The sequence below is a fragment of the Exserohilum turcica genome, assembly GCF_000359705.1.
Source record: "Exserohilum turcica Et28A unplaced genomic scaffold SETTUscaffold_1, whole genome shotgun sequence".
NCBI lineage: Eukaryota > Fungi > Ascomycota > Dothideomycetes > Pleosporales > Pleosporaceae > Exserohilum > Exserohilum turcicum.
The window spans coordinates 3,435,238-3,460,924 of record NW_007359914.1 but is presented as its reverse complement, the minus strand read 5'-3'; the positions used below and the strand labels follow the sequence as shown (position 1 = coordinate 3,460,924).

Below are 25,687 nucleotides of genomic sequence, written 5' to 3'. Positions count from 1 at the left end.
GAAAGATACTCTAGGTACTGCTTAATCTATTATGTTAATATGTAGTAAAACAACTATATTGTGGTGGAACTACAGGCTTATAGAGGTGCGCAGGTTTGGTGGGGTGCGGCGCTCGCTTGCCTGCGGCGCTCGCTTGCCACATACGTTATATATATGTCGATGAAGAAGAAATTTCCTCCCAAGATTTGAAATACAGTGAGAGAGAGAGAGAGAGAGAGAGAGAGGTAACAAAGTCGAGAACAAGAAAAATAAAAATGAAAAATCCTCTCCCTCGCCAGAAAAGAAGGGGAAAAGAGAGGAAGAAGAAGAATAAATCACTCCACATCCCCATTCTCCGTCTGATCCAAAGCGACAACCACCTCCTCCATTTCCCTTGGACTCGTAATACCCCAGACGCCCCCGCCCTTGACGGAGCCCTTCATGCCCACCTCTTTACCCACAAGATTCCTGCCCACTTTGCCCGGTCCAATACCCACGTAGCGCCGAACCCTTTCCTTTTCATGCAGATACTTTATGCTCTTCCACCACTGGACCGTCTCGACACAGCTGCGCGCAACCAGGTCCTTGAGCTGCTCCTTGTCGGAAAAGGGCTTGCCCGAGACGTTGGAGATGCAGGGTAGGATGCCGGGCCAGGTGACGATGTCGCGGCCGTCGGGGGATTGGTGGTGGAGGATGTGCTTCATGGTTTCCTGTGCGGGCTGCATGAGGAGGCTGTGGAAGGGGGCGTCGGATTTCAGGCGGACGTGTCTGGGGTCGTGGCCGCCGAACTGGCGGAGGTTGGTGAGCAGCGTGCTGATGCGCATGATGCTGCCGCTGAGCACGATTTGGTTCTTCGAGTTGAGATTGGCGATGGCGACTTGTTGCACTGCAGGGAGATGGTCGTGCGAGTCGGCCTTGGAGCCCAGGGCCAGGAACTCGTGGATGCCGCTGATGAGCGCTTGCATGTGTTCTTCCGACTCGCATACCAGCGCTACCATGCCAAACTCGCCGCCCTCCTCGGCCACGGCCTCCTGGCTGCACCGCGTCATGACCTCTGCTCTTGTGCGCACCATCTTGAGTGCATCGTGGAAGGTGAGGTAGCCGCCCGCGACCAGCGCCGCAAACTCGCCCAGCGAATGGCCCAGGGTAAAGTCGACGCGCTCGCTCGTCGTGAAGCCAAAGTCCCTTTCCAGTATGCGCAGTATGAGAATCGACGTGGCCATGATGGCGGGCTGCGCGTTCTCCGTCTTGGTCAGCTCGGCATTGGTGCCAGACTCTATGACTCTGGTCAGAGGCACCTGGAGCGTCTCGTCAATCTCGTCGAGAATGGGCTTCGCAGTCGAGGGAAAGGCGTCGAGCCAGGGCGCGCACATGCCCACGCGCTGGACGCCCTGGCCTGCGTCTGGGTTAGTATGCTCCTTGGTTTCGGCTGCTGTGTGTATGCAAGGAAGCAAGGTTACCGGGAAAGAAAATGGCAGTCTTGGGCCTCTTGGACGCTGCATGCGGCACGCTGCTTGTCCAGCGCCGAGGGGCAGACGGGTGACTGCTGGCGCCGTGGCCGCATTGCATACACCAGCGCGGCAGACGCGGGGATGCTCTGGCAACGGGCGAGAAGGACGTCGACATGGCGAAGCAAGACATCTACAGTAGTCTGAGATTCATAGCTGGGGGAGCTTCGGTAAGCTTCGCGGAGATGCGGAGCGCCTCGGGGAGCGCGGGGACTCGACGTGGGGTCGCGACAGGCCCGCCCACTCACGCCACGGCCGAGGTCTTGCTTTTCCGGCCCGACGCCCACTGCGCTGGTCCATCCAAGATGATGACGATGGTGATGATCAAGTCAGATTGTACTAGCAGCATCCATGGCCGGTCAATCCCACACAGCCATCACGCACCCTGTATGTTGAACCCAGCGTCCACCTGGATCCGCATGCCCGTCATGCTCGAATTCTTCGCCAGCATCATATACGCCGCCACGCAGTCGTCCAACAAGGTTTCGCGTTTGAGCACGGCTCCCTCCTTGAGTTTTACCAGTCGTTCTGGCGAGTACTTGAGTCCCTGGGGCATTGTCAGTGCTTTCAATAGAGAACTGGCATTTCGTAATGCGCACCCATTCGGTCAACAACAGGCCGGGCAGAACGGTATTGACGCGTATCCTGGGCCCGACAGTCACGGCAAGACACTTGACGAGTTGGACTTGGGCCGCCTTTGTGACTGCATACGGCATGCTGCTTCCTCCCTGGCTGTTGGCCTGTGGCGGATGTTAGTCAGTGCGATATGTTGTCGTCTGTACATGGCATACCGCAATGCTTCCCGTAGTAATCAAGTGGCCACCATCAGGATTGGCCTCGAATGTCGCCCTCGCCTCGGAGAGTAAAGCCTTGGGCACCTTGACGTTGGCACTCCAGCATCTGTCCCACTCCTCTTCCGACATGGACTCGAGGTCGTTCCAGTCGGAGAAACGTGTCCAGCCCTGCATACTCGCGTCAACCAATTTCGCCCCTGTCAAGGCAGTAGGAGACATGGAGAGCATACCACGTTGGAGATGATCAGATCAAGGCCACCCAGCTGCTTGATTGTTTCTTGAACTGCTCGTTTGGCGCCCGACGTCAATGTCAAGTCGGCCTGAATCACCACCGCCTTAACTCCATACTCTTCACACGCTTTCTGCACTTTCTGCGCCGGTTCAATTCGATTGCAGTAATTGACCGCAATATTAGCGCCCTCCTTTGCAAAAGCCTTACTGAGCTCTTCTCCCAGGCCGCTGAGCACACATGGATTAGCAGTCTGCCCCGGCCAGGTTTCCAAACCCTCAAGCATATACACTCACGCCGATGCGCCCGTAATGAGCACGTTCCGATTCTTCAGGTCGTAGGGCATGTTTTGCTGCTGTTTTGGGTGTGCAAAGGCTAATTCGAAGATGTAATTCTTGTCCGAAAACTAGCGTTGGCGGGTCGTCTATGAATAGCGTTTGCCTGAGGTGCCGAGTGTAAGTGCGGGTCAAGAGTCCAGGACCAAAAACCCTGATAACCCTTGGTTGCTCAAGGGTGGGGCGATCCCTACCTAACCCCAATCCTTGCTTGCCCTGTACCCCGCCATTAATGTGTGTTTGCTTCAGTCCGGATAGTTAGCTCCGCACGCTTCATCACACATGCAGCGAAAGCAATGGCAACCGATGCTTTTCCCTATTCACAGCCTCTGTCCGTGCCCATGATAGCAATACACTAAGATATCCAACGACTTAGCGCCGATGCACGCAACACGGACAACAACTCATTCTACATGTTGTCAAAGTCGAGGCCCCAGTCGTCATCGCCTCCGCCTCCGCCCATGTCCATGCTCATGTCCATGTCTATGCCCATTCCTCCCATATCGCCCAAGTCCAAGTCGGGTAGGTTGCCCAAATCAGTGCTCATATCCCCAGTTCCTCCATCGCCATTACCCATGCCAATGCCCGACAGATCCAAGCCTTCAGTACCAGTAAGCTCGTCCATGCTGCGCTGAAGCGCCTTGTTGTCCATGTTTGAAATATCGTCCACCATGCTTGCAGCTGCAGCGTCGTCCATGGCTCGATTCAGGTGATCCGATATCGACTGCGATTGCATGTCTGCAATGTTGACACTGGGCATGTTGATGGCTGGTGCTTGCAGTCCATTCTCTGCCAACGACGCAAAGTGAGCCTCCACACGTCGGTGCAGTCGTACAATCGTCTCCGCTGTCAAGGGATCCGCGGTCACCAGATTAGCTGCACTGTCGAAAGCCTGCTTGAGGATCTCGCGAAGATTGATATGAGTGCGTTGTGGCGTCGGCGCCGGTATAGAGCTTCCTACCCAATCCACAGAAATAGGACTATCCTCAACAGTCGGTGCGCATATCATCGACACACCGACATCGAGCGCAGCTGCCCTATTGCCGGTTTCAGTCTGTGCCTTGACTTCGTCTACAATGGCCCGCAATGTTCGCATCGCACCCAGCATCTTCAGCGAAGCATATACCTGACGATGGGTATAGCTGGGCGGGTTTGGCTGCATCGAAGCAGTCGAAGCCCATTGCGAGAGCTGTGACACCGTGTGCCGTAGAGACGTGTTCAATGTGCTATTCGGCGCGTTGGTCCATTGGTCCAATTCCTTCATGGAGGCATAAACAGTGCGTTCGTAGTGCGCGTGCACTTTGATTGCCTGGATAAAGGGCTCAAGCGTGGTGCGATTTGGTTCTCGCCGCTGCAGTGTGCGAAAGCACTTTTCAAGATGGCTCGACACCATAGCTATGATGGTAGAGTGCATAGCCTGCGCATCCCCAGATGACGGTGTAGAGAGTATGACCTCGTTGAAGATGCGTATCATTGCATCTAGATCATTGTGGGTCTGCAGAAGCGCATAAGAAGCCATCCAGGTCAGGCCGCCGATTAGAGATGGCAAGAGGAACGTCTCTCCCAGATCTGGAACACTCAGTCTGACTGTATCTAACAGGGTAAAATCGCCGTATACTCACATTCCAGTCCGCCCTTGACAGTCTCAAACGATAAAACGCCGGTAGAGCACGCTATCACGGTCTGTTTGAACAGCGTTGGCACTATCAAGTAGAACTCTTGTGGGCGACACGAAGCGAACACATCGTTGCTTAACCCTTCCTTGTCAGAGTCATAAAGGCCTTTGAGCCAGCTTCCGAGATGTCTGCTCTGCTCTTCAGTCATTTCATTCAGCCTTATACTCTCATGTCCGTGCTGCAGGAGCTTTGCGATGAATGCATCGTGGCCAATGCCGATATCGTGGTATGTTAGATCGTAGCGGTATATAAAGGCCATGATGAGAACAATTATGGCACCGAACTCGTCGTAGACGGGCTGATATTCACCTGGTCGTCTTCAGAAAGCAGTGCCATCAGTCTTCACACAGAACTCACCTTGATCGCTATCATAGTGCCAATCGTCGAGAAACTGGCACAAGGGCCGCAGTATGCTGGCTGGCGAGGTAAATTGGAGCATCACATCCATAGCGCGTGGCTTTTTGAAAATGAGGCATGACAGCTGCTTCAAATACATGGTGGTTTGTGTCTCGCAGAGGTGTGATATGAACTGCGACCAGGTCAGCGTGAAGTTTGAACCGAGTGGTGAAGTCGGGCGTACGTCTGTCACAGCGGCAACAATAGCACCAGCATTTCCGTCAAGGTTTTCAAGCTCGTCAATGTAGAGGCTGACTTTGTCGAAATTGGACTTGCATTGATTCAACAATTCCTTCCTCTCATACCTTTTTGCTGGTGGCCCCTGCATCGGGGCTTCGCCCAAGAGACGCTCCACGGTGCCTCCTGGAATCAGGCCATGAAGCACACAGGCATTAAGGTAGTCCTGTCTGACGTCTGAGAGGGAATTGTTACTTCCCATGATATCGTCAAAGCCCTGTGAGAAGGATGGGAAAGCGCTGGGGTCTACGTGATTCAGGGCTTGGGTGATGCACATTTCAACCGTCATTGGAAATATGGAGCCCGAAATCTGCGTCAAGAGTACGGGCACCTTGTTGATCAGGAATGATTTCAGGTAAAACAGGGTTTCAGTAGGTTCACTGCGGTACATGGCGTTGGCGAGAATGTCAAAGGCAGCCGTAATCAAATCAGTTGCCATATTTTGAGGCTCGAGCTGTTGACGGTCAACACGGTCTGCAGGAATACCGGGTGTTGGTTACCTTGTATCGTGTATGCAAGTGGCTAATAATGGTAAAGTCGTCTGTAAGCGGGCGTGCAACAAGCTCATAGCTGTTAGCAGTGGTCAATTTCACGAGCATAACGACCTACCAAGGCGTTCAGGAAGATGTACATGCCAGCTCGTGTGTTTGCTTGTGGCAGCTCCATGACTGCATCGAGCTGCAGCGCAGCGACTTCGAGACCAGCGTGCTCGTTGCCCTCGCCATTGACATGTGACAGTTTTGGGTAGAAATCATGGTGCTTTTGCGAGATTTCCAGTCGGTTTGCCAAGGATAAGGATGTCTGGGAGCCTGATGAATTATTGGAAAGAAACGGAATGAAGGATGAAAGTGACTGCGTGAATGCCTTGCGTACGTCTAAAAGCCTTGTGAGTCGTGGGGCACGGCAGGGCGCCCGTGGGACCGGCTTACCTTTGGCTTTTTCATGGTTCAGGATGCGTAGGATTTTTGAATTTTCAATGACACCAATCACGAGCATGGCGAGGCCTTCGCGCACGTTGATCGACTGCTGTTGGGGTTGCTGTATGCCGGCCATGGCCTGGATCATGGTATCGCTGGTGTGCGAAGTCACCATGGCCTGCATCCAGCGGGTAATGACCACGAGGGTACGCAAACCCTCGACATTGTTGATCGGACGCTCCTCTGCAGCAAAAGCCTTGTGCAAGCGGTGGAAAACGATCTCTTCCAGCTCTGGCGGGTTGCTCCAGGGTGCATCTTTGGCATGCTTGTCGTCGCCTGTCTTGACAGGAAGCCGATCCTTGGAGTATAGGAACGTGATTGTGAGGACATCAGAGGCATCGACTTTGTTCAAGGCCAGCAATTGTTCGAGGAAGCCTATCAGGCGCGGGTCGATGATGCCGGCGCCGGCGACGCGTGGGCGAAGCAGCAGGGCGGCGACCTTTCGGCCTGGCAGTGGAGACTTGGCGTGCAGCTGCGCGACGGCGGCAGCAAAAACATCAGAGTGAATGCGAGCCTCGAGACAGCGATCGAGAAAAACCGACCACTCCTTAATCATGGACTCCATGGTCCATGGGTAAAAAAAATGACGACGACTCTAAGATGCTGAGCTAGTGCTGGGCAGAGAAGGGCAAAGGAAGCGAGCAGCGCTGGTCGCGAACAGAGGTGGCCGGGGGGGGGGGGGGGTGGTAGCTGCTGGCCGAAACTTCTTGGCAGGGACGAGCGTGCGCGATGCGAGCCAGTCGAATGCAGGTGTCCCTATTACTACTCATGGTGCTGCTATGCATCCTACACTACTACTCGTGTGGCGTGCACGTGAGAAGATTCGTCGTGTTGGAATCGGAGGAGTTTTCAGGACATGATGGAATAATACATAGACGCGGAGTATTGAAGAGGGCAAGACAGGAATACTTGGGTTGCGACAAGCACATGGCATGAGATGCGAGCAAAAGTTAGCATGGTATTGGACAGGATAAGAAAATGCTATGTACACTACAACGTGAAACCGAAATATGCGCATCCCCACGTGGTATCGTGATGCATGCATGTATGTATGTAAGTACGCGTTCCGCGCCATTCAATGGCGCATGTTTTCCCCGGTCGCTGACCCCTCCCCAGTCGTCGCGAATCACAGACGCCCCACGTCAGCAGCTTTGTAGTGTCGTACAAGGCAGCCTCGGCCCTAGCGCTTGACAAGCATGATATGTATATACAGTCGGCAAGATGGTACTCGGCACGCAGGGCTCAAGAAGGGCGGCGGCGTGCGTCGAGCTGCTCGTCTTGGGCATCTGGTGCTCGCGGGCCCACCATCCAGTCCTCCATGGCCAGCCACTGACTCCATGTCTTTTCAGCGCCCTCGATCTCGGCGAGCTGCACCTCCTGGAGCGGCTTGAGGAAGGGCACTGACTCGTGAGGCGACATGTCGTACTGGCACTTGACCTTGGCCCAGCCTACGCTCTTTGCGGTAAAGAGGTAGTTGCGGCGCTCGCACTCGTGCATTGGCCCCACGCCTTTTCTCCAGTCCTCGCCAAAGAAGCCGTGCATGATGCCCGAGCTGTCCATTCCCGTCACGACCAGGCGGCGGATGAAGGGGACTAGAGACACCCATGCGGGCGGCGGCTGGCCTCGGGCCGTCGTCATGGGGCCCTGCCGCGGCCAGGGCATGTTGTAGGCGGCTGGGGCAGAGGCGTGAGGCAGCGGGGCAGAGGCGTTGATGAGGGGGTTGGGGGACCACTGGAAGGGCAGGCAGATGTTGATGAGGGCGCACACGGCCTGGACGCCGTTGTCGTGCTGGGCGTGGTCGAGGAAGTAGCGCTGGCAGCTCTGGTAGGCGGGATGCCAGTCGAAGATGTCGAAGTGGGGTTCAGCGGGCGGGTTGGGCACAGAGGGCGATTCTCCCGACGACGAGCTGCCGTGGGCAAAGGTGCCGGCGGGCGTCTGGAAGGTCGGGTAGCCGGCGGCGAAGTTTGTGGTGAAGCCGGGCAAGCTTGCCATTGCGGAGGCCAGGGCTACTGCAGGAACAGGAGCAAGAGAGGGCGGTCGGGGATGCTGGTTGGGCGGAGGCAGGGAAGAGAGGGCGAGCAGCTGGCACACAGCAGATATGGATGGGGGGAGGTCGGGGGGTCCGTGGGTAGGGTAATCGGGAGCATCCAGGGTCCAAGGCCAGATGCGGATGCGGAGGGCGGATGGGATGAATGACGAAACGACTGTGTGGAGTCGCGGTCAGTGGTGGTGGTAATGATTGTGCTGGCGGCGGCGGCGGTGGTAGTGGTAGTAGTGGTAGTGGTAGTATTGGCAGTGGTAAGAGCGAGGGGCGCCGCAAGTTCCTTTATAGCCAGAGGCCCCGGCGGCAGGCGTGTCTGGCGGGCGAGGCTGTCGCGTTGCGGGCTGGTGGTTGCTTATATGGTGGGTGTGGGTGTGGGTGTGGGTGCGGGTGTGGAATGAAGCAGCTGGCGGAGGGCAGTGCCCCGGGCCAATGAGCAGGCCGTGGCCGAGGGGGCATGGATGGATGCAGAACATGGCTGTCGAGAGAGAATCAAGAGACTGATGTGGGTTGGCGTGCGCGCGTGGTCGACGCGGCGTCCAAAGCAGTGTAGCGGGCGAGCCAAAAGCTCTGTAGAGCCCTCGTGCTGATCGCTGCACTGTGCCTGTCTGTGCCGGTGCCGGTGCCTGTGTCAGGAGTGGGAGCATCCATACACCATGGCGTTCCAGCGCCGTGGTAGAGCCCGCCCACGACGCCCCCCGAGCCCGCCCAGCACCATGCGCATGCGTCACGACCTGCCTGTCCACACATATGTATGCATGCATGCATGCATACATACATATATGTGTGTGTGTGTGTGCGAGTCGCTATGGATGCATGGATGCGGGTGGAGAGAGAGGCCCCCGATTCGGCTGGCGGCGTCTTTCACGGCCACAAGCGAGCGGCCCAGGGCAATGATGTAACCAGCCAGCAACCACACGCCCGCGCCCTCTCACGCTCACACACACACGCTGCTCGCGCTGCTCGCACTCCTCGCACTCGTGCTCGCTCAATTGCAGCAAATATATTTGTATCCAAGACACCGCCCGCCATGGCCCCCGCCCCCTTCTCATTGGCCTCGCGCACAAAGGTCCGTGTCTGCAAGACGGTCGCACACGAGGCCGCCCCCGTCGCTGATGCATGCACCAGCTCTCCAATGGCCTGTCCATGCCCACAATCCAACTCGGCGTCTACCTGACGTCCGGGCACGAGACATACCAGGCCGTCCGCTGGGCGCTCGAGGTAGGCAGGCGTTTCTGATCTGGCTCCCGCATCCGTCCCCTCGCATGTCGTCGTGGTGCTTACATGTAGACTGACGCCGCCAGGCTGGCTATCGCGGGTAGGCATGGGCACCCCACCCCTCTGCGCAACACAGCATCCATGACGCGTGCTACAGGGTCGACTCGGCGCAAAGACATTCACTTTACCTCGAAGCTAGCGTCCAACTCGGCCTACGACACGGCCCGCCAAGCCATCCACAGATCGGTCAAGGAAGCCGGCCTGGGCTACATTGATCTGTTTCTGCTGCACTCGCCCTATGGCGGCAAGCAGGCGCGCCTCGACAGCTGGCGCGCCGTCGAGGATGCCATGCGCGACGGCCAGGTCAAGATTGGAGGCGTCTCCAACTACGGCGTCAAGCATGTAGGCCAGCCCTGTTGGAGTCTGTCTTGATGACGGCCTGTGCGCCCCCCATTGACCACACTGTAGCTGCAAGAGTTGCTCGACTCCAACCCCAGCATCCCCCCGGCCGTCAACCAGATCGAGGTGCATCCGTTCAACACGCGCAAGGATATTACTGCCTTTTGTCAGCAGCACAACATTGTCGTCGAGGCATATGCGCCGCTCGTGCGCGCCCTGCGCATGAAGCACCCCAAGATCGTGTTGCTGGCCAACAAGTACGCTTGCACGCCGGGCCAGCTGCTAGTGCGCTGGAGTCTGCAGCATGGCTACGTGCCGCTGCCCAAGAGCGTGAAGAAGGGGCCTGCTCAAACTCGGGCTCGGACATGGTGCAGGTGGATTGTTTGGGTATCGTGGTAAGAACTGAATCGCAAGTATGGACCAGGCGAGGAGAGCAGGCCGAGCAGTGATTGGGACTGAGAGTAGTGAAGCAAGAGCAGACGTCGAGTGGTATATATAATGGGCGCGTGTGAGAGCTAGAAGCGGTTGCCGCTGGGGGCCCGCCGTGGCCGTGAGGGTGTCGAGCAAAGTCGCACTCGATTTCAGTACGTCAGTGGGCGGGCGGGCAGGGCGAGTGGGCGTCTCTCAGTGGTCCAGGGGGCGCAGCAGGCCGCCATGTTGATGCAAACCATGGTGTGCACTTTTCCACTGATAAGCAGCGGGCCAATGGGGGCGCGGGCAGGCGAACCGCGGGGTGTTTGCACGTGCGGCTGGGGGGAGGCGCCCGCTCGAGGCTGGTGGCGGGCGTGGACTTGTAATTGCAGCGCGTCAGTCCACGGGGCGCTGGGCCGTGGCCGACGTCGGCGGGGCGTCGTCTTGTGCCTGTTACGTTGGACCATCACGCAGAGAGAGTGGGAGCCGCGGGCAGCCTGCGCCGATGTGTCGGAGCCAGTCTGGGCGGCGGCGGCGGGCGGCGACATGCACGCGACACTCCCAACACACCACACTACACTACACTACACTCTTCACACACACACGCACAAGATGGCTGCGGGTCATGCAACCCCCATGATAGATCAAAACTAACGCAGTGCCTCTATCAACCATGACCCCAACTCGCCCTCTTCGCTCATGGGGCAGCGCGAGCTTGCCCCTCCGCCACGGCTGGGCCCTCTAGTAGACCCCCACGCCCGCCCGCGACATGTCCCTCTCCACGCGCGCTCAAGGACAGTCTGTGGGATCCCAATCTGTGTCATGCGGAAAACGCCATTGTCAGTAAAGGCAGCGGAATCGGCGCATTGGCGCGCTCAGCCGCTGCGGCAGCCGCCAGTACAAGTACTCACCCGTCACCAGATACTCGTCCAGAGCATCCATGGCCTCGATATCAGCACTCTCAATTTCGAAGCCCCCAACCTGCGCATTCTCCACAATGCGCTAGGAAGGGTGCGCCCATGTTTCCTTCACTGCCCCATGCTCGGTGAACTAACCATTGTCCAGAGCTCGTCTCCACCCTCGAGGCCTCTTCCCTCTTCTCCAAGAACCCCGAGTACAAGAAGGCCCTCGAGGTTGTCTCTGTCCCCGAGCGCATCATCCAGTTCCGCGTCGTCTGGGAGAACGACAAGGGCGAGTGCCAGGTCCAGAAGGGCTACCGCGTCCAATTCAACTCGGCCCTTGGTCCCTACAAGGGAGGCCTCCGCTTCCACCCCACGGTCAACCTGTCCATCCTCAAGTTCCTGGGATTCGAGCAGATCTTCAAGAATGCCCTCACTGGACGTATGTTGCATGCACCCATGGCTTCGGTGCAAAGCTAACATAGTATCAGTCAACATGGGCGGCGGCAAGGGCGGCTGTGACTTTGACCCCAAGGGCAAGTCTGACAATGAGATCCGCAAGTTCTGTGTTGCCTTTATGAGGGAGCTCAACAAGCACATTGGTAAGTCCTCCCTTAGCGCCCTCCCAGAGTGGGGCACACCCCTACAATGCCCTTCGCATGTTCCCCCGATCGCCTGCTCCCCGACTGCACGCACACACAGACGAGAACGGGCGGGTCCATGAGGCCTTATCTCGCCCGTTGGCCCGCTGCTGCCCCGTCGGCAACAGTTGCTGCTTTTTTGGAATTCCAATGGAACCTTTGACTTACGTAACTTGCAGGTGCCGACACAGACGTTCCTGCGGGCGACATCGGCGTCGGAGGTCGCGAGATCGGCTACCTCTTCGGCGCATACCGAGCGGAGCGCAACCGCTGGGAGGGCGTCCTCACTGGCAAGGGAGGTGCTTGGGGAGGCTCCTTGATCCGCCCCGAGGCCACTGGCTACGGTCTCGTCTACTATGTCGACCACATGATCAACTACGCCTCGGGCGGAAAAGAGTCGTTCGCCGGCAAGCGCGTCGCCATCTCTGGCTCCGGAAACGTCGCTCAGTACGCTGCGCTCAAGGTCATCGAACTGGGCGGAACCGTCGTCTCCCTCAGCGACAGCAAGGGTGCTTTGATTGCCGAGGACGACAAGGGCTTCACCCCAGAGGTCATCAACCAGATTGCCGCCCTCAAGCTGGAGCGCAAGGCTCTTACCGCCCTCGAGAACCACAGCTACAGGTATGTCGAGGGTGCCCGTCCATGGAAGGAGGTCAAGAAGGTCGACGTTGCTCTTCCGTCTGCGACCCAGAACGAGGTCTCCGAGGATGAGGCTCAGGCTCTCATCGACGCTGGCGCCAAGTTCATCGCCGAGGGCTCCAACATGGGTTGCACACAGGAGGCCATTGAAGTCTTCGAGGCCCACCGTCGCGAGAAGAAGGGCGATGCCATCTGGTACGCACCCGGAAAGGCCGCCAACGCTGGTGGTGTTGCTGTTTCTGGTCTTGAAATGGCCCAGAACTCTCAGCGTCTGTCTTGGACCGCCGAGGAGGTTGACGCCAAGCTCAAGGGCATCATGAAGGACTGCTTCGAGAACTGCCTGAGCACTGCCAAGGAGTACTTCACCCCGGCCGAGGGCGAATTTCCATCTCTCGTCGGCGGTGCCAATGTTGCTGGCTTCCGCAAGGTCGCTGCCGCCATGCACGACCAGGGTGACTGGTGGTGAACACACCCACACACAACTACCTTTTGTACATCATACCTCACGATACCTCCTTTTTTTTACATTGGCTAATGGCGTTGAAAATTGCTAGTTTTGTTTTGTACATAGATATCTTATGAATTGAATGAACCAATCAATTGAGTTGACTTGCAGCATTAGATGACGTAAAAAAAACTTCAGCTCAATTCCTTATCCGTTGTACCTTGCTGCTCTCCCCTCTAGGTGTACTTGTATCCATGTCACTAGCATGTTTCAAATCCCCTGAATCTTTTCCAAACAGAAAAAGAGATTGTATACAGATTACAGTGTATTTGTACCACACACACACACACACACACACACACACACAAACATAACGCCACATTCGACCCCTTCTTCTTCTTCTTCTTCTTCTTCTTCTTCTTCTTCCTAGCACAAATCACGCCACTACACCTACTCCAACTACACCAAACCACGCCACACGACGCCACGTCTCAAGCACCCTTGTCCTCGAATCGAATCAAACCCACACATACAAAAAAAAGCAATTTAAATGGCGTTACCCTTATTTCCCTGCCTGCCTGCCTGCCTACAGAAAGAAAGAAAGAAAGAAAGAAAAGAAAAAACGATGGGCGGGGATAATAGAGGGGGGAAAGAGGGGGGGGTGGAAAAAAAAAGAAATGGGGGAGGGAGATCGAAGAAGAGGTATTTCCGTGGAATTGGAATGGAAGGATAGTTATGTGGCGAGATGGGAGAACTAGGGAAGAGAGAACTGGAAGGAGGGGGAAGGGAGGAAAAAAAGAAAAGGGGATTTTGGATGTATATACGCAAAAGGGGTTAATGGCTGTGTTGATACTATTGTTACTATGTATATGTGGAAGTGGAACTGGAAGTGGAAGTATATACACAGCTGACGTGACGTGACGTGACGAAATAGAAATGATGTAGGTGATGCGGTGAAAATTTTCCTCGTGGATACTGGATACTGGATACTGGATACTCGGTGTGCTTGATACTGGCTGCATACTTGTAGAAATGCACATGTAAATCACATGACAGCACAGCACAGCACAGCACGTTGTATTAAACTTTGTACATTCTTACACACAGCTAAACACATATATATATATATACTATACCCTGTCCTATCCTATCCTATTCTATCCTACATCTATCCGTTTCAGTCAAAGTACATAGCTAAGCAAAGTCCCTGGCTCTCTCTCTCTCCCTCTCTCTCTCTCTCACACACACACACATACACACACACACACACTTCACAGCCCTAGCCCTAACTCCGAGCTATCTTTTCTCTTGGATTTGGATTTAGTTTTTGGCACCCTTTTTGTGCGATAATGCACGGCTGTATTTACATGTATGTATGTATGTAGAGGTGTAGGTGTAGGCGTATACCCAACCAACTACCTAACTATCTAACTGCCTAACTGCCTAACTAACTAACAACACAGCCCTTCTCTTCTCACCACGCTATATATGCACGTACATACATATACACTATATGCCTGTACGCTCTACACCCACGTGCACCCTACACCTACATGCCATGTCCAGGTATGTGTTTACCTGAAATGTCATGTCAAACGCCTGATTAGCTAGCTAGCTTCTCTCCCGTGGAGTGGGGGGGGGTTGGCGGGGTGCGAGACGAGGCGCCGCCTCCGCCTCCTCTCTCTCTCTCTCTTTTTTTTTCTCAGCTCCAGTCACATTTTCTTATTTGCTGTTTTTTTTGTTTTTTGTTTTTTTCGGTACAGGTGGGGTTGGTTGGCCGGTTGGTGCAACGACACTAGCTGCTAGCTGCTAGGGTTGCGGGGGGGGGTTCTCGTAATTTTTTTTTCTTCCCCCGTCTTGTTTTCAAGTAAAAGTTGGGTACTTAAGGTAAGGTAGTGCAATCTTCGTTACCCTTTTTTCTTCTTCTTTTGTCCTAGGGAGGCTACATGCAGCATTTTCCTAATAATTTTCAGATATAGCGAATTTGCACGTTTGCAGTTGCAGTTGCATATCCCATGAGTTTTTTTTTCCTTTTTTTCTTTCTCTTTCTGTCTCTTTTTTTTACGTTATCGTTTGTTTTAAATAGAGGGGCTGGCTTGGTAGTGGGGCAGTCTTCCTTCTGCGTTTGTGTGGGACACACTTTTTTTTTCTTCTTCTCTCCCTTCGGATATTCAAGGGCGGAAAAGGAAAACCACCAAAGTGGGTTTTTGTCGGGTAGATTAGGAATTCGAGGGAGTCATAACTAATGGGGCTAACAGGAAATGCAGGTTTGTAGTAAGTAAGACGCGAGCAATGTTTTACGTAGACTGGAGATAAGAGCAAGAAACGATTTTCGATTGCGTGACTGCTGGTGGTGGAGAGGATGCGTGCTTGTGCCGCGTGATGGAACTGGGTATGGTGCATGTACGGTACAATGCTACGTTACATATGCACAACTAAAGTTCGCTTGACTGCTACCGTGATAGATAGTTCTCTCATTTGTACAAGGTTGTCCATTCTCGTAACAAGTCATCCACCTCGTCTTTTTTAGGAATCGCTGCTGTCAACGGCATGTGCGTCGTCTCGTGCGTACGATCCCATGATGCGCTGCCACTTTGTTCTATTACTATCATATGTTAATCACAGCTCTGGAAGATGATGGAGATTACTTACCTCCGATCTGACAAGAAGCATCTTGCTTGATAACATCAGGAACGAATTCCTCACCAAAATCCACGTCTCCTGTATATTGCGAGGAATTCTGTACGTAGCTTGGGGAGGCTGAGAGTGCACCGCTTGGGTGCCTGTGTGGTTCGATGGCATCAGGATATGTCCTACCACCTCCAAACAACGCATTGGGCCGGCGCTGTTCAGCTTTTGCGTCGGGACGTGAAGAGCGGGAAACTTCATGCAGTATCAATGGCAATCGCGTTGTCATTTTCTCCTCTGCCGCTGTTTCTTCCACCTCCATCTGCGTTTCTTCCACATTCGTCCGCGTTTCATTTTCCTTTTGTCCGCTGCCAGCTTCGCTATCCAAGAATTGAGCCGGGGCTTTCATCCTCAAGGACTCTGGAGTAATCTTCATCGTGCTTTCGAGAACTACTGTGCTTGATTTTCCAAGTAGGACACGGTCGAGATGGGCGCGAACAGTAAAGTAAGATCCCATAGCTATCTGTTGGTGGTGCGAATGGTCATCTCCATCCGACTTGTTTGCGAGAGCGTGTTGTAGGCGTCCAATGTCTTCCAAAAGGATTCGCACATGCTCCGCGCATTCTGCGAGAGACTCGGCGCTCATTGATGAGCCAATAGCTGTAGCATTCACCATCGAATCAGATACACTGTCTCCGTCTAGAGAGCTCTCGTCATCCTCGATTGCGGTGCTGCTGTCGCTCATACTAAATCTCCGCTGAAGCTCCTCATACTTTTCAGTCGAGCTCTTTTTCTTCTCGATCAACCGCCTAATCCCGTCTCGTTGCCTTGCCTCAGCTTCTCGGTCAAACTTGTTTGAAGCAACCTGGTATGCATGCATAAGCACTTGCATCAAGAGTTGCAATGAACTTTTGAGCTTCTCTATGCGGCTCTGCAGCAACTCGATCTTGTTTTCTCGGAAAGGCAGCGTGAAGCGGCCCATTTTCCCCTTCTTGCTCTTGTTTAGCGTCTTTTCAATGTCGTCGAATACTGTAGAGCACTCGGCGATGGTCTCATTCGCTGTCGCAACAGCCGTCTCTGACATCAGGCTCAATGTGTCGTGCTGCTTGAAAATCTTGCCCAACTCTTCGACAACAAAGCTAGTCAGTTTGATTTCCTTTGCAACTTCCCTGATGCGGCGGTCAGCATTCGCGACAGCATCAGCATACTGATACAAGGCCTGCGAAAGCTTCAGCCCTGTCCCTGCCAGCTGGAGGACGCTGGCGACGAGGCCTATTGCTTCTGCCATGGTGGCGTTACACGGGTATGCTCAACAATGGCCCAATCAAAACGGCATCCATGAACAAAGTTAGAGAGGGTGATCTAGCAAAGGTTATCCAGCGCATCAAGAGGCTGCCTAATTACGGGAAGCTGAGCGGGGCCGGTGCTGATCGCGTGACTCGCATGGTCCGTCACAAAGCTATCCCACCGAACTCTCTCCTGCACACGTCCCGGACGATATACACGCCCTTCTATTCAAGACACACAAGCATCCAAGCCATGCAGGATACCCATGTCATCCCGTGAATGATCACGGGTCGGCTGGCCCCGCCTTTCCCCAAGGAAGCTTGGCACAATCCGGAAACTGGGACTTTGCGCTGGCCGGGTTCCTCCAACATCATCGAGCATCACCATCCCTGTCACCCAGCCGTCTTTCCATTAAGCGCCATGCCACGGCCCGCGCTCATTGGGCGCCACAACTGCTCTGCGCCACAGCACTGCATATGATATCATGGCGTGTAGCAGGAAGAGAGGTCTTGCTTCGATGCCGTCTTCGTTGGGAACTTCCCCGCCGTGAGAGTGGACACGGCTTTGCTTGGATTCACCTACTTTGGGGACTTCACACAAACTGTCCATTTCAATTACCAAATACATCTACTACACTCATAGTCGCGACAACTCACCACTGAACCTTGCTGGTCGCTTGGAACCCACGGTCGTTTTGGGCTTCTGCCGGCTATGGATGACGGTTTCCGGCAGCCTGCGAAACTTCAGAAGCGGAAGAGCCGCGAGCGACAGGAACTGGAACAAATGAGTGGAGGTTCGAATGGTCAGCAAGCTGCCAACTCGTCACAACCCATGGCTGGCTCCCAGAATATGACGTCTACCGAGAAGGAAAAGCGCTCGAAATGGCGCATGTCCAATCCTTTCTCATCAAAGGACAAGACATCGAAAGAAAGTCTCAACCACACCCAAAAGGACGCCGAGAAGGAGAAACCCCGTAAAGACATCGACTCGGCTTACTACAGCAGCGAACGCAGCAGTGCCGACCCGAGCCTCGCAAATCAAGCACGCCCAATTTCTGGCGAACAAAACCACAGCCAGCCAACGAACACCCAGGCACCTCCATTCCATACCACACCGTCCAACGGGAACACCCAAGACACTCTTGTACCGCCTCAGAGAACGGTTCAGAATCGCTCGAGCCATGAGAATGTGGGCAGGGAAACGTACCGCGACGCTGGCACGGGAAACATAGTCACGGTCACCACAACCACGACAACGACTACCACCACCACAACTGGTCCAGGAGGCTCTACCACGGTAGAACAGCCTCATGACAGCGGTAATGGGCATGCACAAAACATACACACATCTGGTCCAAGCCCGCCTGAACCGGCTTCCCCTCTGCCAGATAACCACTACCACCAAGGACCAGGTTTGTCAGCTCAATCAGCTGCACACCATGACCTGACTCCCCCGATACCCGAGAGCAGCAACCCGTCAAGCAACAGGCTCTCTCCCCAAGTTTCCCATGCCGATGGATCATCGTCTCCACCCATTCCAGCGAAGAACAACATACGACACAGGGTAGAGTTGGATTCGGTCTCGCCGGGAGTCCAGCGACCAAATCCAATGGATGACAACGTCAGTCCAATCACTCCCGGCAGTCCGTCGCGCGCAAACTTCTCTTACCCAGCTCGGGCTCCTCCTCAAGGCGTTCCGCGACAGATTGCTGCAAACGGCATGCAGCAACAAACAGGTATACCTCCTGTACCGCCAGTGCCGGAGCAACAGCACCGCGGATCAGGCATTTCGCAAATACCAAGACAGCACGAACAACACCCTGGTATGCCACATTCCATGTCAGGCCAGCACCCAGCTAGCCTACAGTCGAGCGCCGACTCGAACGATGCACACAGGCCAGGCCACGAGCTCCCAAAGCAAAGCACCATGGCAAATCTCAAAGCGGCCGCCGCTGGCATTCACGTAAGTCTTCTTGTACCCCAGAATATCCAAAAAGAAATAAAAAAACAAAACTTACACTTCATCTCAGGGTGCGGGAGAAACCCTCCGCGGAACATTCAACGACACATTTGACCGTCGCAATCCCACCGCCCACGCCAAAAACCAAGCTGTCATCGACAAGGGCCGCTCGGAAATCGACACGGCACGCGCGAGCCATTACCAATACCAGAATCAGGCTCACGCCTCACAGCAGTATGAGCAACAGCAGCCTCCAACGCCGCAGGTCGGAGCCGCCAAGCTCCCCTATGCGGGTCCTCCGGTGTCGGGGTCGCAGATTGAGGGTAGGAGTCACAATGGACGAGGAAGTAAGTTGAGTAATATTATGAAGAAGATGAGGGAGGGCCCGGCGCCGGGTAACGAGGGAGCGGCGCATCATGCGTGAAGAGATGGTTGGGTTACTATGCTACTGTATTGCTGTATTCAGTGGAAAGGCTGCGGGATGTGAGATGAGGGAATGATTTCATGTCTAGATAATGAATGTGGTAATATGGGCAAGATGAATTAGTCATCTGTAGTATTCATCAGTGATGGCCTGGTTTGCTTCACGTTGCATGCCACAGCGGCATTGTAGTGATGTTTACAAACAGAATGAATATGTTCCAGTTTGCCAGAGTAAATTTCAAGGTGCAGAAATAGCGAATACTTCAAGTAATCTCACGCAAGTCAAGTCAATGAATTGGAAGACATTAATTTCATTTGATGGCCGTATAGTAACTACTCATAAAGTCATAAGATGCATCGGGTCTCGGAAAAGCAGCCGCCATGCAGCCATACCACACGCTTAGCCGTTGACAATAGTACCGCCGTTGGCGTGAATGGTCTGACCACTAATGGAGCTGCTGTCGTTGCTCGCCAAGAAGACAAAGCAAGTAGCAATCTCGCTAGGCTGTGAGGGTCTGCCAATTGGCGCAGTGAACTGCTTGATGGCCTCGTCGTTCATGGTGGCAGGGATCAGTGGTGTCCACACAGGGCCGGGAGCAACGGCGTTTACACGAATGCCGCGTCCGACGTATTGATTGGACAGACCGCGGGTGAAAGCGACAATGGCACCCTTGGTCGAGGTGTAATCGAGCAAGTCTGGACGACCGACATAGGCGTTGATCGAGGCGTTGTTGATGATGGTAGCGCCGCGCTTCATGTGCGGCAGGGCGTACTTGGAGAGAAAGAAGAAGGGGTGGATGTTGGTGTCGAAGGTGTGGAGCCATTGGTCCCTAGATACAGTCAGTATACCATTAAAATCTAGGGCTAGGGCCGATACATACTCGGACAGATCGTTAATGTCGTTTACCATCATCTGGTAAGCGTGGTTATTGACCAGAATGTCAATACCACCCATGGCCTTGAGAGCCTCGTCAATCACCTTCTTGCAGTTCTCCTTGGCCTTTAGGTCGACGGCAAGAGTGTGGCACTTTTGGCCTTTCTCTTCAACCATCTTCTTGGTTTCTTGGGCGTCCTTCTCCTCTTCAGGAAGATAGGCAATGAAGCTGTCAGCGCCCTCCATGGCAAACAAGACAGCTATCGAGCGGCCAATGCCAGAGTCTCCGCCCGTGATGATGGCCTTCTTGCCCTTGAGCTTGCCGGCGGCCTTGTACTTCTCCGCACCGCCTTCAGGTGTGGGTAGCTCATCAACCTTGGGCATGGGGTCGAGCTTTGACTGGAGGCCCGGGGCCTGCTGATGTTGAACATCAGGCTGGAAGCCTATAGTGCGGAGTTAGTGTATGTTGATAGCGCGACCTTATGTGCCTTACCCTGCTCGAATTGTCCTTTGTCGGAAGACATGGTGTCGCGCGATGTGCGTATCTGAGAATTAGAGGAGAGAAAACAAAGAGTCTCAACTGGCGTTTAGGGAGAAGGTTGTTGTTGATGCCATTGTGGTTCTCGATCAAAGCGGGACTTTTATCGGCGTCGATGATTTAGAGTGACATCACATGGCGGTCACAGCGAGCTCATGAGCAAAGGTGGAGCATACCCTCGGGCATCGCCAAAAACACTTCACCAAAGGTTCATTCATCGATGATAGAGGAGCATCGGCCGATGGTGTCTTCTAAGTTGCGTGAACTGGTGGGAACACTGCCCGTCGCTTCAGCCCTACCCGTGACCTGGACAACGTTCGCGCACCATACGATCGGCACATGACTCGTTCTAGGGATTGGCCATCGCAATGCTGACTTGCAACATGGACTGAAAGGAAGAGTGCCGATACAAGACATGCTTACGAAGGCCTCGGATTCCAGGTAGCCCAATAAGCACAGCACTACGTCACCCTTCGCCAATGCTGAACAGCGCTCCATTTCACAGCAGGCCGGGCTCATATTGCGAAACTCTACAACATCTCATTTCCTCTTCCATCGCGATCAACAGCAAAACCTGGCCTCGTTGGACGCCCACAATGACGCCCATGAAGCTATTCCGAGATATGACGTAGCCCCCCTCTCGCCCCACTTAAAATCAGGGTCCAGTCACCACATGACGCTATGCCCGCATTCGGCCGTGGCGCAGTTCCCGATCACTATGCCCCAGCCACCGACTCTCTCCATCATGCACCCGGCACCAGGAACACGGCTGACAGATGGGAAAAGCAACGTCATACGCCATCAGCTGCGACGCGTGTGCAGGGTCAACGGGCCTAGACGACGTTGGACGAGTCCCTGCATGACGTGCGCTGGGGACGATCGCAGCTAGGTTTGGCATCTTGGGCAGTGCAGAACTTGATTTCAGCGTCTTGGAGACTTCAGTCTATCAGATATGGAGGGGCTTGGAGAAAGAGATCAGCGCCTTGCAAACGGGGTTCATGGTATAAGATGGAGGGACAGAAGACCATTTGTATCGACATCTTCACAGCACAATCCACCTCCACTTGAACTACAACCACACAAGTCCCAACTACCATCACCAAATACTGTATCAACTACTACAAATACACTCCACAATCATGCCTATCGCACGCCGCCAAGCTCCCCGTACCACCCGTACTACACGCTCTGCCGGACGCCCCTCACTCAAAACCCGTCTGATGGGAGGCGGCCGCACGACACGCTCTAAGCGTACTCCTGGCACTACAACCACCACTACCACTACCAGGACAACCCGCACCACGGGTGGCCGCGGCCGCACAACCGGTGGCTACGGCCGTACCGCGCCCGTCCACCACCACAAGCGCCATGCCACCATGGGCGACAAGGTCAGCGGTATGCTCATGAAGCTCAGGGGCTCATTGACCCGCAAGCCCGGTCTCAAGGTAAGCTTCAATCATAGCTCACGAACACAAACACCCCTCTAACAAGTTTGCTAGGCTGCTGGTACCCGCCGCATGCATGGTACCGATGGACGTAATGCCCGCCGCGTGTACTAAGTCTGTCTTGATTAGAATACCGACATGATTTTCCTTTGTTTGTATAACACTCTGTCACGATTGTACGATAGGAGAGCAGATACCCGATGTCCTGAGCGTTTTGCTTGTAAATACAATATTTGAAGTTGAAAATTTTATTATGAAAGTCTGGTGATTGTTGTGAATGATTTCGTGGCTTCCAGAGTTATTCTAACCAGAAGTGTTCTCAGAAACATACGCATGTTGGACTAGATGTCTCCTGGGCTACCGAAGCCTGGGCCGGCGTGGCAGTGTCAAACCGACTTTTGTGATGCTTGTTTGGTGCCATTCATTAAGCCGCTCAATAAAATTGTCTATGTTTTAGTTAAGGCTTGATTGATATCTGCGCCAGCATATGTCTGGCTTTATAGTAACGAACTAGGTTGAGCAGAAGGTTATGATGTCGACATGATTTGACATACATCTTGACAAGTCCTATTACCATGGCTTGCTTCAGTGGACAGTCTAATGATCGCTCTCCTAGTATGTACAAGTAAGAATATTTAGCCACAATTTTTCTCAAGAAACATACCTATAGGCTACCCTGTGAGACAATAGGACGAGAAACTATGTACATCGCGCAATGCCACAAAATATCAAAGACATGGTGTGGCCAAAGACGGACTTCCTCCGGCTTAACTCCAGCCGATCATCTGCTAGCGCGGGATGCAAACCAAGCAAACACACGCACCATCAACTGATCTCATACACGCATCTCTCCACCACCCAATTGCGCTTTCACACCAATACCAACTACACACCATGCCACCGCCACGGCTCTCTTCCGCCCTGCTGCGAGCGCGGCCACAAGCACGATACCAATGTCTCAGCCGCATAGCGCCCCTCCGCCGCGCATCCACCACACCACCACACCACAACGACATAAAACCCGTCGTACCCTGGAAAACCCCGACGAGCGTCTGGTCGCCAGAGAACCTTATTCCCCCACCTAAAGATGGCGAGATATTGCTGGAGCGCCGGCCCAACCGCGCTTTACCACCGTACGTCGAATCAACTTCTCTTTTTTATTCGACTTCTCCTACTCGTGCCGGACATTGTAATTGTAGAGAGAGAAGACAAAAAGAGGGAATCTCTAGCAAATCAATGCTAACATCATGGATAATACAGCGTCCCACCATTGATATCCCCACAAGTCATACGCACATTCCCCATCTTCATCATCGCAATGACAGCCTCGCTCCTCGCCTTCTTCAACTACCAAAAGCAAGAGTCCTCAGTCGTAACGTCTACGCTGTACGCTCTGCGCACCAATCCGCTCGTGCGCGAGCAGCTCGGCGATGAAATATATTTTGCGTCCAAGCACCCGTGGATCAAGGGCGATATCAACCAGGTACACGGGCGCATCGACGTCAGCTTCTGGGTCAAGGGCACAAAGCGCGCCGGCGAAGTCAAGCTGAGGTGTCGGAGAAAGGGGAGAGGCGGACTGTACTACACGCAAGAGTATAGTTTGACGCTTGATGATGGCACGAGGTTGGAGCTGTATGATCCACAGGGTAATGCGATTGATCCGTTCCAGATGATTGCTGTCGAGGAGTGAGGCCATGATGAACGAGGGAATATGGGATAAACAATAACGGTCATTGGAGACTTTGGGCCAGTGCAATGCTGGAAATGCGCCGACGACTTCTCTCCCAGAGCGTAGACATGGAGAAAGGGAATACCCAAGACATACTGGCAATTCCTCTGTATAACACATGTACAGTTAGCAAGACACATGAAAGCATGAACAGTAACACTAAACATTGCTATGGAAAATACCTCTTGTATCTATGTATGTATGTATATAAAACACCTGCTACGAAAAGAGAGCGGGGAAGTAGAACAAGAAAGAAAAGATTGTAAATGACAGTAATAGTAGTGGTGGTGGTGTTCATCTCCAATCAAGAAGACAAACATGCTCAACAGTAATTCTAGTTTTCCGGAGCCCCCCCCCCCTTACCCGCCGCCTCAGTTCACAACGAAGGACCAATTTTCCCAAAAGAACGCCTTTCTGCTGTAGTTCTGTAGCAGTATGCTAATGCGATTAGAAAAAAAAGGATCGTCGAAAGATCGAAAGAAAGACAATAGAAAATAAACTCCCAAAAAAAAGGAAAGTGGTATCATGATTGTTATGCTCTTCATCCTCCTGCTGCACCTGCTCCTCCGTCCAACTACTCACCAACGCCCTGAACGATTGGCCTAAAACTTGTTGCCAGTATCATAATCGACCTCTGGCCTCCTGACGCTAGGATGGTGCGCAAGGTTTGGCTTGACGAGGTGAGCAAACTGCGGGTTGACGTTGAGCGGATAACTGATTTCAGGCATGCGGGCCGTCTCGTGCTCCTGCTCTTCGCGCTGACGCTGCCAGAACTTCTTCTTGGCGGGCTCGCCCGACGTGGTGCGCGAGTAGATGGAGGAGCAAGGGCGGCGTGGGAACAAGGTGGATTTGGCGGGGGATTGGCTGTGGTATGAAGGGAGGAAGGACTGGCGCGCTGTTCGCAGGGCGCGGATGGGGTTGAAGTCGAATTGAGAGAGGCGGTTTGTGTCGGTTTGCTTGTGGGCTGCTGCCATCTGGGGCGAGCCGCAGTCGACGGGCGGGGTGCCCATGCGCATTGGGGGCGTGTTGCCGTGCATGTTGTTGCGCGACGACGTGCTACCGGTGTGGTGTGTGCTGATGGTGAAGGCCTTGTGTTTAGGGTCGTAGTAAGATCCTGTATGCTGAGACTGCGTCTCGAGGTCTTCATGGAGCGTCATGGCGCCTCGGGAGCGTACCATGCGCGCAGTGATGTTGCGGGCCTTGTCGCGGAAGATGAAGCTAGCCACCACGTTGAAGAAGCCAATGACAAAGGCGAGGATACCCGAAGCAACGAGTAGACGCCAGAATGGCATAGTGAGCGACTTTTGGCTTGTAGCCTCCTTGTTCATGTTACCGAGCAAGTTGAGTCCAATCACCATCATGGCACAGCCTAGAGTGACGAAGCCGTGCGAGGGGCTAAGCAGCGGCCAGTTGCGCGCGTAAAAGTTTCGAAAGAGCGAGCATTCCGAGACGATGAAGAAAAGCCCGGCAAGGGCGGTAATGACGTGGCTCGTAGCATCGAAGAAGAAGAACTGGCAATTGTTGGCTACCACATATGTCTCGGTATAATTGGTTTCAGCATACCTTGGAGACGACGAATGTCTTGACAAGCATTACAACGCTGCTCGCAACCACCGAAGAGAGAGCAATGATGTTCAGGGCGCGAAGGACGTTAAGGATAATGTAGCCTGGCCCAGCCAAGTGCTCTGCTGATAGAAGAGCCATTGCGTATGTTGTGTTTCGTATTTCTTTTTGGTATAGAGACTCGTGGGTGTTGGAAGATTCAAGGTGGGTCGGTAGAGCAATTGGTCTGTCCAGCAGTCAAGGGAGAGAGAGTCGAGCGCGTCTAGCGACAGGTAGGCGAAGAGCGAGAGCGAGAGAGAGAGAGAGAGAGAGAGAGAGCGTATAGGTTGAAGCAAAAAAAGGTTAGGGCTAAGAAGGTAAGTAGAGAGAGGATCCCACGCCGTTCAGGCAGCAGCAGGCCTCTGATGAGAGGGACAA

At 54.0% G+C, this 25,687-nt stretch overlaps 10 protein-coding genes across 10 annotated transcripts; 4 read left to right on the top strand and 6 right to left on the bottom strand.

Moving 5' to 3' along the window:
* Nucleotides 1-197: 197 nt before the first annotated feature.
* On the bottom strand, nucleotides 198-2,856 carry SETTUDRAFT_170840 (uncharacterized protein; the record flags this gene model as incomplete). The annotated part of the gene is made up of 6 exons (XM_008022897.1): nucleotides 198-1,375; nucleotides 1,872-2,034; nucleotides 2,087-2,227; nucleotides 2,279-2,449; nucleotides 2,512-2,740; nucleotides 2,807-2,856. The coding sequence occupies 6 exons, from the start codon at nucleotides 2,854-2,856 to the stop codon at nucleotides 315-317; spliced, it is 1,815 nt and encodes a 604-aa protein (XP_008021088.1). The 3' UTR covers nucleotides 198-314.
* A 398-nt stretch (nucleotides 2,857-3,254) lies between these two features.
* Nucleotides 3,255-6,696, bottom strand: SETTUDRAFT_41009 (uncharacterized protein; the record flags this gene model as incomplete). The annotated part of the gene is made up of 7 exons (XM_008022118.1): nucleotides 3,255-4,414; nucleotides 4,468-4,830; nucleotides 4,879-5,050; nucleotides 5,102-5,608; nucleotides 5,655-5,717; nucleotides 5,764-6,029; nucleotides 6,084-6,696. The coding sequence occupies 7 exons, from the start codon at nucleotides 6,694-6,696 to the stop codon at nucleotides 3,255-3,257; spliced, it is 3,144 nt and encodes a 1,047-aa protein (XP_008020309.1).
* A 409-nt stretch (nucleotides 6,697-7,105) lies between these two features.
* Nucleotides 7,106-8,123, bottom strand: SETTUDRAFT_178459 (uncharacterized protein; the record flags this gene model as incomplete). The annotated part of the gene is made up of 1 exon (XM_008022896.1): nucleotides 7,106-8,123. The coding sequence occupies one exon, from the start codon at nucleotides 8,121-8,123 to the stop codon at nucleotides 7,374-7,376; it is 750 nt and encodes a 249-aa protein (XP_008021087.1). The 3' UTR covers nucleotides 7,106-7,373.
* Nucleotides 8,124-9,202: 1,079 nt separating this feature from the next.
* Nucleotides 9,203-12,974, top strand: SETTUDRAFT_41007 (uncharacterized protein; the record flags this gene model as incomplete). The annotated part of the gene is made up of 8 exons (XM_008022117.1): nucleotides 9,203-9,241; nucleotides 9,301-9,393; nucleotides 9,463-9,792; nucleotides 9,859-10,119; nucleotides 11,122-11,211; nucleotides 11,268-11,541; nucleotides 11,591-11,701; nucleotides 11,920-12,974. The coding sequence occupies 8 exons, from the start codon at nucleotides 9,203-9,205 to the stop codon at nucleotides 12,843-12,845; spliced, it is 2,124 nt and encodes a 707-aa protein (XP_008020308.1). The 3' UTR covers nucleotides 12,846-12,974.
* Nucleotides 12,975-15,298: 2,324 nt separating this feature from the next.
* On the bottom strand, nucleotides 15,299-16,740 carry SETTUDRAFT_18836 (uncharacterized protein; the record flags this gene model as incomplete). The annotated part of the gene is made up of 2 exons (XM_008021946.1): nucleotides 15,299-15,429; nucleotides 15,477-16,740. The coding sequence occupies 2 exons, from the start codon at nucleotides 16,738-16,740 to the stop codon at nucleotides 15,299-15,301; spliced, it is 1,395 nt and encodes a 464-aa protein (XP_008020137.1).
* A 533-nt stretch (nucleotides 16,741-17,273) lies between these two features.
* Nucleotides 17,274-19,269, top strand: SETTUDRAFT_162656 (uncharacterized protein). The gene is made up of 2 exons (XM_008022895.1): nucleotides 17,274-18,701; nucleotides 18,769-19,269. The coding sequence occupies exons 1-2, from the start codon at nucleotides 17,451-17,453 to the stop codon at nucleotides 19,120-19,122; spliced, it is 1,605 nt and encodes a 534-aa protein (XP_008021086.1). The 5' UTR covers nucleotides 17,274-17,450; the 3' UTR covers nucleotides 19,123-19,269.
* A 174-nt stretch (nucleotides 19,270-19,443) lies between these two features.
* SETTUDRAFT_162655 (uncharacterized protein) lies at nucleotides 19,444-20,573 on the bottom strand. The gene is made up of 3 exons (XM_008022894.1): nucleotides 20,489-20,573; nucleotides 20,003-20,438; nucleotides 19,444-19,951 (listed from the first exon to the last, which is right to left on the bottom strand). Exons 1-3 carry the CDS (start codon nucleotides 20,517-20,519, stop codon nucleotides 19,522-19,524), a joined length of 897 nt encoding a protein of 298 aa, XP_008021085.1. The 5' UTR covers nucleotides 20,520-20,573; the 3' UTR covers nucleotides 19,444-19,521.
* Nucleotides 20,574-21,616: 1,043 nt separating this feature from the next.
* Nucleotides 21,617-22,233, top strand: SETTUDRAFT_162654 (uncharacterized protein). Its single transcript, XM_008022893.1, has 2 exons — nucleotides 21,617-21,978; nucleotides 22,033-22,233. The coding sequence occupies exons 1-2, from the start codon at nucleotides 21,673-21,675 to the stop codon at nucleotides 22,090-22,092; spliced, it is 366 nt and encodes a 121-aa protein (XP_008021084.1). The 5' UTR covers nucleotides 21,617-21,672; the 3' UTR covers nucleotides 22,093-22,233.
* A 601-nt stretch (nucleotides 22,234-22,834) lies between these two features.
* Nucleotides 22,835-23,955, top strand: SETTUDRAFT_162653 (uncharacterized protein). Its single transcript, XM_008022892.1, has 2 exons — nucleotides 22,835-23,111; nucleotides 23,239-23,955. Exons 1-2 carry the CDS (start codon nucleotides 22,873-22,875, stop codon nucleotides 23,666-23,668), a joined length of 669 nt encoding a protein of 222 aa, XP_008021083.1. The 5' UTR covers nucleotides 22,835-22,872; the 3' UTR covers nucleotides 23,669-23,955.
* A 354-nt stretch (nucleotides 23,956-24,309) lies between these two features.
* SETTUDRAFT_41002 (uncharacterized protein) lies at nucleotides 24,310-25,435 on the bottom strand (the record flags this gene model as incomplete). The annotated part of the gene is made up of 2 exons (XM_008022116.1): nucleotides 25,271-25,435; nucleotides 24,310-25,218 (listed from the first exon to the last, which is right to left on the bottom strand). The coding sequence occupies exons 1-2, from the start codon at nucleotides 25,409-25,411 to the stop codon at nucleotides 24,310-24,312; spliced, it is 1,050 nt and encodes a 349-aa protein (XP_008020307.1). The 5' UTR covers nucleotides 25,412-25,435.
* Nucleotides 25,436-25,687: the final 252 nt, after the last annotated feature.

What these genes read in the sequence shown, in the direction of transcription:
- SETTUDRAFT_162656 (XM_008022895.1), top strand. Translation starts at nt 17,451, where the DNA reads ATGGATGACGGTTTCCGGCAGCCTGCGAAACTTCAGAAGCGGAAGAGC. An exon ending in CGGCCGCCGCTGGCATTCAC is followed by an intron (nt 18,702 to 18,768) that starts GTAAGTCTTCTT and finishes ACTTCATCTCAG; the next exon opens with GGTGCGGGAGAAACCCTCCG.
- SETTUDRAFT_162655 (XM_008022894.1), bottom strand. Translation starts at nt 20,519, where the DNA reads ATGTCTTCCGACAAAGGACAATTCGAGCAGG. An exon ending in CAAAGGACAATTCGAGCAGG is followed by an intron (nt 20,439 to 20,488) that starts GTAAGGCACATA and finishes TCCGCACTATAG; the next exon opens with GCTTCCAGCCTGATGTTCAA. An exon ending in GACATTAACGATCTGTCCGA is followed by an intron (nt 19,952 to 20,002) that starts GTATGTATCGGC and finishes GACTGTATCTAG; the next exon opens with GGACCAATGGCTCCACACCT.
- SETTUDRAFT_162654 (XM_008022893.1), top strand. Translation starts at nt 21,673, where the DNA reads ATGCCTATCGCACGCCGCCAAGCTCCCCGTACCACCCGTACTACACGC. An exon ending in CCCGCAAGCCCGGTCTCAAG is followed by an intron (nt 21,979 to 22,032) that starts GTAAGCTTCAAT and finishes CAAGTTTGCTAG; the next exon opens with GCTGCTGGTACCCGCCGCAT.
- SETTUDRAFT_162653 (XM_008022892.1), top strand. Translation starts at nt 22,873, where the DNA reads ATGCCACCGCCACGGCTCTCTTCCGCCCTGCTGCGAGCGCGGCCACAA. An exon ending in CCCAACCGCGCTTTACCACC is followed by an intron (nt 23,112 to 23,238) that starts GTACGTCGAATC and finishes TGGATAATACAG; the next exon opens with CGTCCCACCATTGATATCCC.